The sequence below is a fragment of the Myotis daubentonii genome, chromosome 9, assembly GCF_963259705.1.
Source record: "Myotis daubentonii chromosome 9, mMyoDau2.1, whole genome shotgun sequence".
NCBI lineage: Eukaryota > Metazoa > Chordata > Mammalia > Chiroptera > Vespertilionidae > Myotis > Myotis daubentonii.
In genome coordinates this window covers 78006025-78020491 of record NC_081848.1, presented here as the reverse complement: position 1 = coordinate 78020491, position 14467 = coordinate 78006025, and the positions used below count along the sequence as shown (strand labels likewise).

Sequence of the window (14467 nt, the reverse complement as noted above, 5' to 3'; positions counted from 1 at the left end):
CCTGTATGTGAATAGGCTTCTGTTTAAGTCATTTTATTAAACACCCGTTTCAGGGTACTTGTAAAGGCTCCACATATAAAATCACCTGCCAAAGCATTAGCTAACAATTTTCTGCATATTTTATTTTATTTTATTTTTAAAAATAATACTTTTATTGATTTCAGAGAGGGAGAGGAAGAGAGATAGAAATATCAATGATGAGAATCACTGATTGGCTGCCTCCTCCTGCACACCCCACACTGGGGATCGAGCCCACAACCAGGGCATGTGCTCTTGACTGGAATCGAACCCAGACCCTTCAAGTCTGCAGGCCAACGCTCTATCCACTAAGCCAAACCAGCTAGGGTACAGAATTCTGCATATTTTAATTTGCAGAGAACCTCATGAAAGTTAAACTACAGCTTATACTTTTCTTCCTATCTAAAAAGTATCATAGGCCCCACAAGTGTTGCTTGTGGATAGAGCATTGGCCACAAGCACCAAAAGGTCGCAGGTTCCATGCAGGAGGCAACCAGTTGATGTGTGTCTTTCACACAGATTTTTTCTTTCTTTTCTATTCCTCCCTCCCTCCCTTCCATCCTCTCTGAAATACAATGGAAAAAAATATTCTTAGGTGAGGATTAACAAAACAACCCAACAAAAAACAAAAGTATCTTAGGATAAGCACCACTGAATACACCAAATTTCTACAGTTCAATTGTGGGAAACTTAAAATTGCAAAACTGTTTCATAGGTAATTTCAAGTCTGGATATATCCTAATGGTTTACTTATAATATATTGAGCAATATCAGGAGGCTGCATGAAGATAGTTCAGTTTCCAATGACAGAGAGATGTACTCAAAAATATTTCTTAAATGTCTGTCTGCTTAAGCACAAAATACAAACTGGAAATGTTGGTCCAGTTTCAATAAATGTAATTTTTTCATTAACTACAGGAGTCAAGATCCTCCTTCAAACCTTTTTTTAAGAGCTAGATATTGTGTGCCTCTGACTTCAATATTTTATTTCATTACGTTTTGTTTCACAATTTCAACTTTTAAAAAAATCCTCACCTGAAGACATTTTCATTGATTTTTAGAGAGGGGAAAGGACAGGGAGAGAGAGAAGCACCAATTGGTTGCTTCCCTCATGTGCCCCGAAGTGCCGGGAGCCGGTCCATGCTTGCTGTTTCAAGGGACCTGGCATATATGGCATACGGTTCTTAATAAGTTTGCTCACCTTCTTGGCGCTGTGTTTTAACCAAAGTCACCTCTCCGAGAAAGGTTGAATCCCCAGGTAGGGATTTTCCCCTGAAGTTAGGGAGGGAATAAAACCCCTCAACTAAGTGCCAGGCGGGTAATTAATCCCTTTAACTACGAACAATCATGCTTAAACTATATAATCTTTTCTCCCTGGAATGGAGATAAGAAACGCCCTAACCTTTGTAATAGAGATTGATAGGATTGAATCAACTGGTATAAATACAGTTGTAACAAGACAGAAACACTCAGAACTTAGAACAGAATCAAGAAGACAGAACCTACACAGAGCCTAGAGACAGAAGAACTTCGCTGGAGAGAGCATGCCGGAGGATCCTGGAGAGGGCTGGCCTCGGAGCCTAGAGACAGAGCCTAGCGGGAGAACATGGCAAGGGATCCTGGACTGAACCTGACTGCAGAGGTTGGCAAGAGAGCCTGACTAGAACCTGGCTACTGAACCTGGCTAGAGGAACCTGGCTATGATGATCACCCGAAGGCTGCCTCCGTGTCATTCCTTCTTCGCCTACTCCGTCTACGCCTTTGGGGACCCCTGGACCTGCTGGGGTTGGACCCCGGCACCGAAGGATCAAACCAGCAACCGAGGTATGTGCCCTGACTACAGAACGATGCACCTACCAACTAAGCCACACCACCATGACTATAATTTCAAATATTTTAAAGGTCTCCCATCCAATACAAAAAAAAAAAAAATCACAATAAAGTACAGTCTATGCTCTCAGAAAACGTATTTTGCAAGTCTTATACAGTTCAATGGATAGAAAAATATAAAGAAAACTGTTTAATAAGCAGATATTCCATTCTAATAAAACTCCTAATTGTTAGACCAGAAAGTAAAACTTATTGTCATCACATTAATATTGAATGTAAATAAACATTTGGGGTTGTAAAGAATGTGTTGTTCTTAAAGTTAAAGGTCCGTAATTACTAAAACTTGCCTGTTTTGTGTACAGGATTCCTGCTATTTGAAATTAGATCCAAGTACATATGACTAAAACACTTCAAACTGTGAAGGGGAAAGTACAAATGGCAAAGTAGAGTTTCAGAGCTAAGATTTTATACATACCACGAGATGAGGTGCACAGAAGTGATTGTAATATGCCATCTTCTAAAAGATTTGTAGAGATTTTATGTGGCTGAGTTGCTGAATTTATTTTTTCAAATGTAACCCCAAATCCTAATAACTAAATGAGAATGTAAGATACTCTTAAGCAAAGAAAAATGTCAGTTATGAATCCACTATATAGTTATTTCTACAATATACTGTACTTTAGGTTCCTTAGCTTAGTTGTATAGTGGTTAGTGACTAGGAGCCTAGGCCCAGATATTAGAATACCACCTTTTCCACTTACTTCCCAGTAGCATAACCTTTAATGTTTTTGAGCTTAGGAGGCTACTCTATTACTGTAGATGCCTCTGTACCTGCCCCTTGCACAAATTTCGTGCATCAGGCATCTAGTTATATTAGAACACCACTGGTCCTTTTCAGTGTGATGATATAGGCCTCTAAATCTCAGAAAAGCTGAACAAAATAAGAAAATGAGGGATAATAGCTCAAATGGTAAAATGTGATAACCTAGTATTTCACATAAAGCACTAAACAGCTCACAGAATATAGTAAAAGCCTATTAAATTTTAGTTACTGTTGAGGCAAGTAATCAGAATAAAGAAAAAAAAATCACCATCAAAATACAACTGAAAATTCATTTTAAAATGAAGACTATCTTTGTTCTTCTAAAACTCTATTTTAGAATATTTCACCTTCAAAATGTCTTCCTCACATACTTCTGCTTATATAATGTTCATATAGAATACTATTTTCCATAAAATTCAGTTTTGTAGATGTACACCTAAAATATAACAGAACTGAAAAGCACCTGCTTGCTTTTAAGAACTCCAGTACAGTTCCATGCATATTTTGGGTAGGAGCCACAAAAATTAAAATTCCCACCCCATTCCTCAGTATTATGGCAATCTAAAGAAAATTCTTGCCTGGAACAGTGAATGAAACTTTTCCATTTATGTCACAATTCACAGCTCATTGAAAACACTTGAATTCATACTAGCTTACTTAGGGGACGAGAATAAGAATAGTATGAAATCTGTGTGGTAAACTGATATACACAGAAGGCACAGCAGAAATTCAAATGATTTCACTGATCATAGAAATAGGGAATTTTAGAAATGATAAATCTGACAGAAAAAGGTAAACATGAGATGGATATCTATAATAATAAAAGCATAATATGCTAATTAGACCAGGCCAAACGACCTTCTGGACAAAGCCGGGGCTGCAAGGTCCAAGCCCCTTGCACAAATTTCGTGCATCAGGCATCTAGTTATATTAGAACACCACTGGTCCTTTTCAGTGTGATGATATTGTGGTTATTGAGGACTATATTCTTTATATAATCAGAGAAAGAAGCATGCATGGCAAAACAAAATACTGAGTCAAGATGGAAGGTACAGAGGCATCTACAGTAATATTCATAGTACTCTTTCAATTTTTATCTTAAAAATTTCCTAATAAAAATTGGGGAGAGATTAATGGCTTCCCAAAGTCACAGTAATTCAATGGAAGAGCCAAGAAAAGGAAGTCCTACATCACCATATTCTAAATTGTGTCATTTTTATTCCTCCATGTCCTCTACAGAGTAACCTACAAATTCCCCGCCGTTTATAAAAATTAACAAATTTTTAAACATCTTTCTACACTACAAAAAATAATCAGGCCACTGTTTCAATAAGACAGATAATGGGTAGAATTCTCACCTTGCAGTTGAGGCACATGGCAAGTAACCACTCCACTAACTACGTAAGAATTAAGTCACAGACACTTATATAAGTTCTTTTGACTTGGAGTGTGTTCTTTGAATGTAAATCTCACAACTATTCTGGGAACTTGGGAAATCCAATCTCACACAACCCTAATCCTGACTGCAGGCCTCAGAAAGTTACCACACTGTCAAGAATACTCCCAGGCACATAATACATGCTTCTAAGATTAAGTCTTGATTGATTATACAGTGGGGCCTTGACTTACGAGTGTCCCGACTAATGAGTTTTTTGAGATACCAGCTGTCTCTCGGTCTATTTTTTGCATTGAGTTGACAGAGTAATTTGAGTTAACGAGTTCCTTAACGAGCTCGGTCTCGGAACGAATTAAACTCGTAAGTCAAGGCCCCACTGTATACTGATTAATAAAGCACAGCAAGGTACATTTGAAAGAATTAGCAAAGACTTTATAGTCCAGACAAGTTTAAGGAGTATTCTGCAAGATAAGAAACATACTCACAGCATTAAGATTCAACTGCTGCCTTGCAATGTCTCAATTCCCAAAACACCTAATAACAGATTCCATGTGTCCATTCTTTGGAGACTACGTCAGCAATACTAGCATGCTAATTGCAAGGCCTATACATTTGGTGTGGTTTATGAGCTTTGAGTTTAAGAAACAACATCTCTTGATTTTACTCATATATAAAGTAAGAGGGCTTAACTACTTTATTTTGTCTTCCAGCTTTAAATTTCTGATTTAAATTCAATGTTCACTTTGGCTTTAAATACATAATACCTGCATATTCAGGGTGTGTTAAATAGAAATTTTTTCAAGAAAATCATCATCATGAAATGATCAATACTTTTCTTCTCCAATTTCAATATGAAAATGTACAGAAAATGTCACCACAAAAGACAATTTCCCTTGTTACTATGTGAGGTGATGCATGTTAAACACTGCAGTAATCATTTGCAATGTGCATATATCAAATCATTGTGTTGTACACCTTAAATTTATACAACGTTAAATGTTGATTATATCTCAATAAACTGGAAAAGGAAAAAAAGACCATTTCCCATAAAGAATCATTAGACAAAGACTTACAATAATGTTATCTGTATATGCCAAAGCTAAAATCTTGCTTAAAAAAAAAAAAAAAGGCTATAACTGAACATGTTCTATCACATGAATAAAAGTATCAGAAATATTAAAGATAGGTTTCATTTTCTCTTTGGACCATATTACATTTCAAATTATTATTATAAAACTGTATTTAAATATATTGTCTTAGATGTAAGATTCTTTGTTTTTATAACTATTACTTAGTATTTCCAAATAGTAAATTGTTCTTTGGAAGCCTTCTAGCATACAAAACCATAAAATTTACCCCAGGTTATTAAAAATGCTGTTTAGTTTCTCAACAAGCTGTATTCAAAGCAAATACTCCTAATTTTGTTGATATTGCTGTGGACAGTGAATATGTAGGAGAAAAAAATTAGACTTTGATTATACCATTATACTATTTGTTTTCTGCTCCAAACTTGTAAGACCAAAATTGTTCAGTAATAAAAATTAAAATTTAAAAAGTAAATTATTTATAAATAAATGCAGTCTTGTCCACTCAGAAGTACAGCTTTTAACTGATATTACTAGTATTATTTTAACATCTTCATTTCTTAGAAGTGCCTTGAAACAGACTCATTCAAATAAATAGCTGTTTGCAAGATGAAAGTACATACTAAACAAAAACCCTCACAATGAATCCATTAGAAAATAGCTGAACCTTTGACTTTAAGAGGTCTTTGTTTTTTAAGAGAAAGTCAATTAATTGCCACCTGGTTCCTTTATGCTCAAGTTAGAACCAAAATACAGAGCATCCTAAAATGTTTGTGTGTATTATAATTAGTTCTATATCCAAATGTGGAAGTTTCTAACGGTAGTATTACGATGGGCTTAAATGTGTTTGTGCTTATTCATGGATGCCATGTTGGAGCATATCTTTAATACGTCTTGAGATAGGTACAGAGGGTAATATACCAAAATAATCCCCTAAAATCTTATTGACTACAATGCCCAATAATTTTTTAAACTATTAGGTATTGTAAATTAAATGTTATGCTATTCCATAAATGCTCAAGAAATTTAGGCTAAAACACCACCCACACGGGAACTGCACATTATACGATCAAACAGCCCTTTTTGTTTCAAAACAAATATAATGTATGTACTTTTTATTAAAATCTGGTTAGATTTTCTACATTTTCAAAATAAACCATAACTCTTATTACACATACAAAAATAGAATATAAAGAAGATGAGTTAAGTTTAAGAGTCTTTACCGAGGGAAAAAGATAACCATTTTTTTCAATGTTTATCAGTGGCTTCAAAAAATATAATTTTGTTTTATAAAAAGTTGAGAAACATAAATAGATTAGATTAGATTGAATAGTGCAAGGTTTTGTTTAAAATTAAATGCCTATATTTCACATAAAATAATAAACTACCTACAAGACATAAGTGAGATCAAAAAAAGAAATTTTATCTAAATTAACTACTTCTGTTTGCAAGTAGTTTCATTATACACAATGCCTTGGGTGAAGAGAAAAGGCTCTCAAGTAAAAAAAATGTATAGACCATGTTAGAAGTGACAACGCCTAGACATCTATGCTACAATATAAAGGAATATGGGATGAGACATTATAATAAAACCAAAAAAGTTGTTTACTGCCTACAGTAAACATGAAAATATTTCCTATGTTTTTAAAATAGTTATGTTATTATTCAAAGCACTTTCAGATATTTAATCACTCAGGTCTGTGTTTGCAAATAATTCCTGTTTTCTTTTACACCCCCACACTACATTATACATGTATATAGGAAACTACAGAGCATATTGTGTTTTAGAGTAAAATCTGAATAATCACACAGACATGGACCAACATTTATTACAAACAGGAAGAGATTTATAGGAAAAAGAGTACAATTTTTTTAAAGATTGCAAGCTGAATAGAAAAATTATAATCTACATAATAAGGCCATAATTTTATCTGCATTTAAAAAAATAACATTGCTCAATATGTACAAAACATAATACAGTTTAAACTGCTATTCAGAGGCATTAAAACAGTAAAGACAGTAGAGAATTTTATTTCAATTTAGGTCACTCATGCTCCATCCTGAGTTCACTTCCATTTGCCATGAAGAAAGGTATTTGTAAATGATTTTTCCCAAGTAGAAAGATTATTATAAAAAAATTAAAAATATATACTTTACAACCCATTATTTAAGTATTAATGCTTTTAAATTCTTTAAAAGAAAATGCAATCAATTCTATATTGCTTTTATTCAAGAATTACAGCTTTCACAGACAGCAAGATACATTGTTGCTATTACAAGCAGCATTACTTTCATTTCTCCTTTATCTATCAATAAAAAAAACATCATCCTTTCATAGGACAATTGCTTATGAATGTGGCCCAATTCAAAACAAATTACTTCTAACAATAAGATGTATACACATGCTGTCACACCGACTACCTAGCTACATGAAAAGCTGTAGTCACAAGGGAGAAAAAAACTTAAAAAACATAATGGCAAAACTATAAATTGTCTCAATTTTGTGATACTTAGTGACCCTTCTGACCACTCTAAAAAGTGGTTCTTTAAAGAGCATTCAGGTTCTCAGGGACACTCCATTAACTCTAGTTTTTTAAAACTCACATTTCTTAAACTCAAAAATATACTACACTAGTCCTGGCCATATAGCTCAGTTGATTAGAGCGTCGCCCTGATATGCCAAGGTTGAAGGTTTGATCCTTAGTCAGGACACATATAAGAATCAACCAATGAGCCCTGGCCAAAGGGTCCTGAGTTTGATTTCTGCTCAAGGGCACATACCTGGGTTGCGGGTTTGATCCCTGGCCCCGATCAGGGATCATGTGGAAGGCAGTGGTGGTGTGTGTGTGTGTGTGTGTGTGTGTGTGTGTGTGTGTGTGTGTGCGCGCGTGTGTGTCCCCTCTCTCCCTTCCACTCTCTCTAAAAATCAACAACAAAAAATCCTCCTGTAAGGATTAAGAACAACAACAAAAAAGAATCAGCCAATGAATGCATAAATAAGTGGAACAGTAAAAAACAAACAAAAAACCCCACCTACACTGCAGATTTAAGGCATCAATTAAATGGCTATAAATGTATTAAAAGGTTTACTTTAAAACTACCCAGTGACCTGACTAGTGTGACTCAATGGTTAAGTGTTGGCCATGAACCAGGAGGTCAGTTTGATTCCCAGTCAGGACACATGCCCAGGTTGTATGGCTCGATCCCCAGTAAGAGGCAGCTAATCAATGATTCTCATCACTGATGTTTCTCTTTCCTTCTCTCTTCCTCTCTCTAAAATCAATAAAAATATATTAAAAATAAAACTAACCAGCAGCAAAAGTATTTTCATGTAACAATTACAATTAGACTGTATTTGATATTTATAGCACTTTAAGAATAGTTATACAATTGGTTTTTCTTATGACATTAAATCATGTAAAGTAGCAGTTCTGGAATTCAAGAGTAAAACATTATCTTTCACATACCTGAGGCAAAATGTGATTGCCTATATGGTCACGAGCTGCTTAATGACAGGCATATTTTCTGAGAAATGAATGCATTGTTAGGCGATTTTGTCATTGTGTGAACATCATAGAGTGCACCTACACAAACCTAGATGGTATAGCCTACTATAGACCTACGGTATACCACCATTGTATATGCAGTCCGTCATTGACCCAATTGTCGTTATGTGGCGCATGACTGTATAATAGGTACAACACGAAAGTAATTTGGCTTAATTTTGAAATTATGTAACATCATAGATACAAAGATGTTGGTCCTAAATGCCCTTCCATTAGAACAACAAAAATTTACCTCCAACACTTTCTATGCTTTAGTAAAAAAATAAAAGTAGGTAATGAATTAAGGATGACATTATAAAGTTCAACTTTTACACAAGAAGTCAGGTATTTGCTAAATGCTCACTGATATAAGAAAAGCTGATATATTGGCAAATATTAAAAAATATTAGATTAGCGTCATTACTTTACTGAGAATTATTTATTTGCAATTGGTATTTCAAATTTAAAAGCAAATAAATGCTCCCCGCCCCCACTTTGATCTTAAGTAGGATTTATAAGAAACTTCTCTGGGAAATCAAATCTCTTGTTATGAAAGATATTATGTATTTTCTATTAGAGAAAAACTAAATGTATTTGGATTCATACGAGTTGGTTTAGCTGAACATAAATAAATGAAACATTACAATTTCCCCACCATGAAGTACTGAGTTACAACAAATGTATTACCAAATTTTATTTTCTTGAGAATGCAAATAGGACGTTATGTAAACATCGTTAGTACTACCTTTGATGTAAAGACATTCTTATTACTTTATATTTTAATATATTATGAACAGGTTATGTGTCTTCACCAGAAACATTAAGGGTCACATTGGAAAATACGGGCAAATAAAAATTTAGCCTCTTGCAGGCTAAACAAAGTAAAAGTAAAAAATTTAAAAATTTAAAAAATAAAGAGCAAATCAAAAAAGAGAAAAATACAGCTCAGGATACGGATTTCCGAAATTAAGATTCAGTTTAACATCTTAACTCTTAAACTGGAAATATATATTTTACAAAATATACAATATATTCTTTACCACTTTTTCTCAAAAGATGTTGTATACGTATATTTATATTTGTGTGTATGTGTGCAAAATAACTGCAAACATTACCAACTAAGTAAATTAGTCAACTGCTAGTAGCTCTGAAATATATGAAATGAGTCTGATATTTAAACTTTCAGCCCCTTGGAATAACATCTGGTCTGTCTTGAAATTCTCTTTTAGAATGCACTTCATATTTTTAGTTAGGAAATTGGAGAAACAGACTCATTGTGTTTAAACTTATAGAATGGAATCTAACTGCCAACTTCAGTTTAACTTATGTTATAATAAAGCACATGAATAATGACTAAATATTTGAGAACTGAAATTTCTAAAACTCAGAACGTACTACTTCATTATACAAAAACTATTATATTCCAATGATGTTTATTTCTGATGAGTTTGCATATAAATTGTGTTTGTAAAGTCAAACTGGAATGCAGAGCAAGTACATGTGCTTCAGGTTCCTTGCTTTAGTAAGTATTACAAAGCAGCACTGGCTTCAGCATACTTCAGACAGACCTATTCACTCACCTGCTGAATTTCATGCCAGTCTATTCTGATGATTAAATATATTAACAAAAGAAATGGTCCCATAGGATAAAACTTAAAGATAAGATTCTGGGCCAAAACCACAACCAGACTCCACAGAAGGTACAATCTCTCTTACACAACAAACATACAAACACACATACTACATATACAATCACACACACAAAATTTAACACACACACAATGTTCCTGCTGTTGTTCAGTAATTGTCCCCCTCCCAAAGTAATACAAGTTATATCACAAATACAATGAGTACACTGTAGCCTCCACTTAAAGCTGCTATTGGTTGAGTCCATTCTGAGACACACATCACAGATAAGAACACTGTGTGGTGCTGAAGTCTGTTCAGTATCGCAGATAACTAAAAGCCCTTTGAATAGGTCCAAAAACAGACCCACATATTATCAAATTTCAGCTAGTGTAGAAAATATGACAAGGCTGCAGTGTACTTGATTATGTTGAGAATTTATATTACAAAATTAATACTGAAAGTAAGAATACTTCATAAGTTATAATGTGGATATCAATTATTCCCACCTCACCCTTTCCATTCCATTAACTTATAACCTGAAAAAGGATTACTTGGTGCCAAATGTTATCAACACATTAACACTTTATTATCATCTTGACCGCTAATTCCAGTCTTCAAAAAGGAACATTCCCTTCTAATTATAATTAAGAATGGGGCCCTTACTCTTTAAAATAAACATACCTGACTTCAAATATCAAAACAGTTAAAAAGCAATTTTTAAAAAGTATCATGGTGTAAATTATGATTATATAAGTTTAAGTCACATTAGCTTATTCCTTATAATGTAAACTTCTTCTGACAGAAAAAAATTTTCTTTAAATTATTGAAGTGCTTACATTTATTGACAAACCATGTATTTCCATGAAATTAAAATCTGAAATAACTTTTCATCTAAATGTTTCATTTTACCAGAGATGTTCAAAACCTATGAAACTAAGTTAACATTTCTGTATTTTCTTATACCAGTAGTTCATATTTTTGTAAGCAGGAATCAAAAGAAAAATGAGTTCTAAATAAATGACACAGGAGGCAATAAATTGACACATGACAAGTAAATAAAAGGCTAAAGCACTCCAATACCATTGAAACTGTTTTAATGTTGTTGCAATTGCAAAATGCAACAATCATCAGCTTGTAAAGACCCAAATTTCAAAAATTCATTTTAATCACTCCTTTATATCTATTTTACAAAATAAAGGCAAGAGACATTTAAACCCTCCTTGTCCGAGTTGTGCTATCTATGTCCCTAACTTGTCTTTACCACTATAGTGTATGCTGCAATTCCCATCAGATGCTATATAAGAAAAATAAAATAAAATATTAACCTCTGCTTCAATGTACAGTTTCCAGAATCTGCCAGAACTGGGGAACTGGGCAACAAGGCGTTCATAAGTCTTCCGTGCTTTGTCTATAGGTTGATTCTAAAATTGAAAACCAATAAACAGCATTTACAGTGTTAGGATTATGAAAATATTTACTGCAGAACCAAGTAGTGTGACTGGACCCATAGAGAAGGAAATGTAATCCTATATCACTAAACCTGTGCCTCTCGAATGAGAATGCTCCAAGCGTCAAGGTCATATGGATTTTCTTCTAATTTCTTTTCAGCTTTCTTCACCTTCTCTGGGACATATTCAGCTGCCTGAGGGGAGGAAAGTAACAAACTGAAGTTACCATTTTAAAAATTTCATGCCTAATTTTATTCAAGCACAAGATATCAGTATACAATATCAGAATACAAAGAATAAAAATGTTCTCTTTTTTTATAAAAGAGGCCTGTATTTTCTGTAATCTATATGTTACCTTAAGTCAACTGCATAAAAACAAAATCAAGTAATCACATACCTTAAAAAAGGTTGTTTATGTGGTTTATTTCAATAGTTACCATTACAATTAAAACTAAGAAAAAATATTACATATTTATTCATGTTCAAATAATAAAACTATTGCCATGCCCGTGTGGCTCAGTAGTTGAGTGTCAACTTATGAACCAGGAGATCACAGTTCGATTCCTGGTCAGGACACGTGCCTGGGTTTCTGGCTCAATCCCAAGTGTGGAGAGTGCAGAAGGCAGCTGATCAATGATTCTCTCTCATCACTGATGTTTCTCTTTCCTTCTCCCTTCCTCTCTGAAGTCAATAAAAAAAAAAATTTGTAAAAAACTATTTACATATTGAGAACATCCTTGTTTTACATATTTATAAATTTAATGTCCGACCTTTAAAAATGTAGCTGGATTTCCATACCTGCTTCTGCATTCAATCTGTTATAATATCACATCATGTAAAAATTCTACTATACACTCACAAGAGGTTAAGAGTGAAAAGGGTAAATAATGCTTTAAATTTATTATTAAACAGTTTGAATTCACAGATTCTCTGAAAGTTTTAGGAACCCGCAAGGTCCCTAGACAAACTTTGAGAAGCACTGCTATAGGGCATTCATCCTGAGCCATAAAGCATGAAATGATATGAACGCTTATTTTGATAGAAAAGTTTAAAAACGTGACTCAAAAACTTTATATACAGCATAATAAAAACTATAAAATAAATCTACAATAAGAGATTTAAAGATTGTACTAAAATGTTTAGGGTCATGTGGGTGATGGATGATAAAAGTATAGGTGATTTCCCTCCCTCCTTTCTATCTTTCAGTATTTTCTAAACCTTTAAATAAGGTAGTTATATATATATATATATATATATATATATATATATATATATATATATATATATATATATATGCCTAAGCAACCATTTGACCATTAGCTATGATGTGCACTGACCACCAGGGGGCAGACGCTCAATGCACAGGCATGGAAACGTGAGACAGACTGATGAATGCCAGAGGGAAGGGGGGTGTGGGGAAGGCGGGAAGGGGGGTGTGGGGAAGGTGGGAAGAGATTAACCAAAGATTTTATATGCATACTAGAGGCCCGGGTGCATGGTCCCTCAGCCTGGCCTGTGGGGATCGGGCCAAAACCGGCAGTCCGACATCCCCCGAGAGGTCCCCGATTGCAAGAGTGTGCAGGCCAGGCCAAGGGACCCCACCGGTGCAAGACTATATTTCTACTAGAGGCCCGATAGTAGAAATATAATCTTAATAGCAGCTAGCACCCGATGCATGAAAACAACTATTAGTTCCCAAATTGTTAAGAATACTACTGTGTACCACAAAAAGAATAAGTCAGATAAATGTTAATTTATATGAAGTTTCATTCTGCGTTTTTTCAGAACTTCTGGAAATCTATAGGGATCCTACAAATTAAAAATATTCAAGCCCAGCCAGTGTGGCTCAGTAGTTGAGCATTGACCTATGAACCAGGAGGTCATGGTTTGATTCCCAGTCAGGGCACATGCCTATGTTGCAGGCTTGATCCCCAGTAGGGGGCAGGAGGCAGCCAGTGGATGATTGATTCTCTCTCATCATTGATGTTTCTCTCTCCCTTTCCCTCTCTGAAATTAATAAAAATATACTTAAGTATCCTATATAATAAAGATGTACTATGCAAATGGTTGTTATGCCATGAAGTGTAACGACCGACCACGTAATGACCAGATCACGGATCAGACAGGAGGGTGGGGCAGCAAGCTACAAGCAGGTGGCAGAGAGCTACAGGAGGGGGCAGGGCAGCAAGCTATAAGGGGGATAGGGGGACGGAGGGAGCTACAGCAGGGTGGGGCAGCGGGGGGCAGTGAGCTATGGGCGCACAGATTTGTGCGCAGGGCTACTAGTGTGTGTGTGTGTGTGTGTGTGTGTGTGTGTGTGTGTGTGTGTGTATTCAACAGAGGATAAAGAGGAAAGCAGTGTCTCTGACACCTTTCTTCTTTTCATTTTAGTGGCAATTAACGTCTCATAGAACAATTCTGGCACACTGGCGAGAATGGATCAGATAGTTGGGCGTCATCCCATGCACTGAAAAAGTTGCCAGTTCGATTCCCCATCAGAACACATGCTGGGGTTCCAGACTCACTCCCTAGTAGGGGGCATGATGTTTTGCTCTTACATGGATATTTTTCTCTCTCCATTCTTTCCCTCTAAAAATCAATAAAAATATTTTTTAAAAAATCTCATAGAACAATTCTGTCAAAACATAAGTTGGGGGGAAAAATTTTAAGTAATCTAGGGAAAAAAGTTACCT

At 34.9% G+C, this 14467-nt stretch overlaps 1 protein-coding gene across 2 annotated transcripts in view; it reads right to left on the bottom strand.

Moving 5' to 3' along the window:
• CSTF3 (cleavage stimulation factor subunit 3) overlaps positions 1-14467 on the bottom strand; it is a 76488-nt gene that overhangs the window by 44797 nt on the left and 17224 nt on the right. Inside the window, exons 2-3 of one of the 2 annotated variants that reach the window (XM_059709758.1) lie at positions 11867-11968; positions 11652-11747 (exon numbers count right to left, since the gene is read on the bottom strand). In XM_059709758.1, the coding sequence (XP_059565741.1) occupies positions 11652-11747; positions 11867-11968 (198 nt within the window). Of the gene's footprint in view, positions 1-8619; positions 8678-11651; positions 11748-11866; positions 11969-14467 lie in introns of those variants that run through there. The other variant, XM_059709759.1, reaches the window with a different exon arrangement.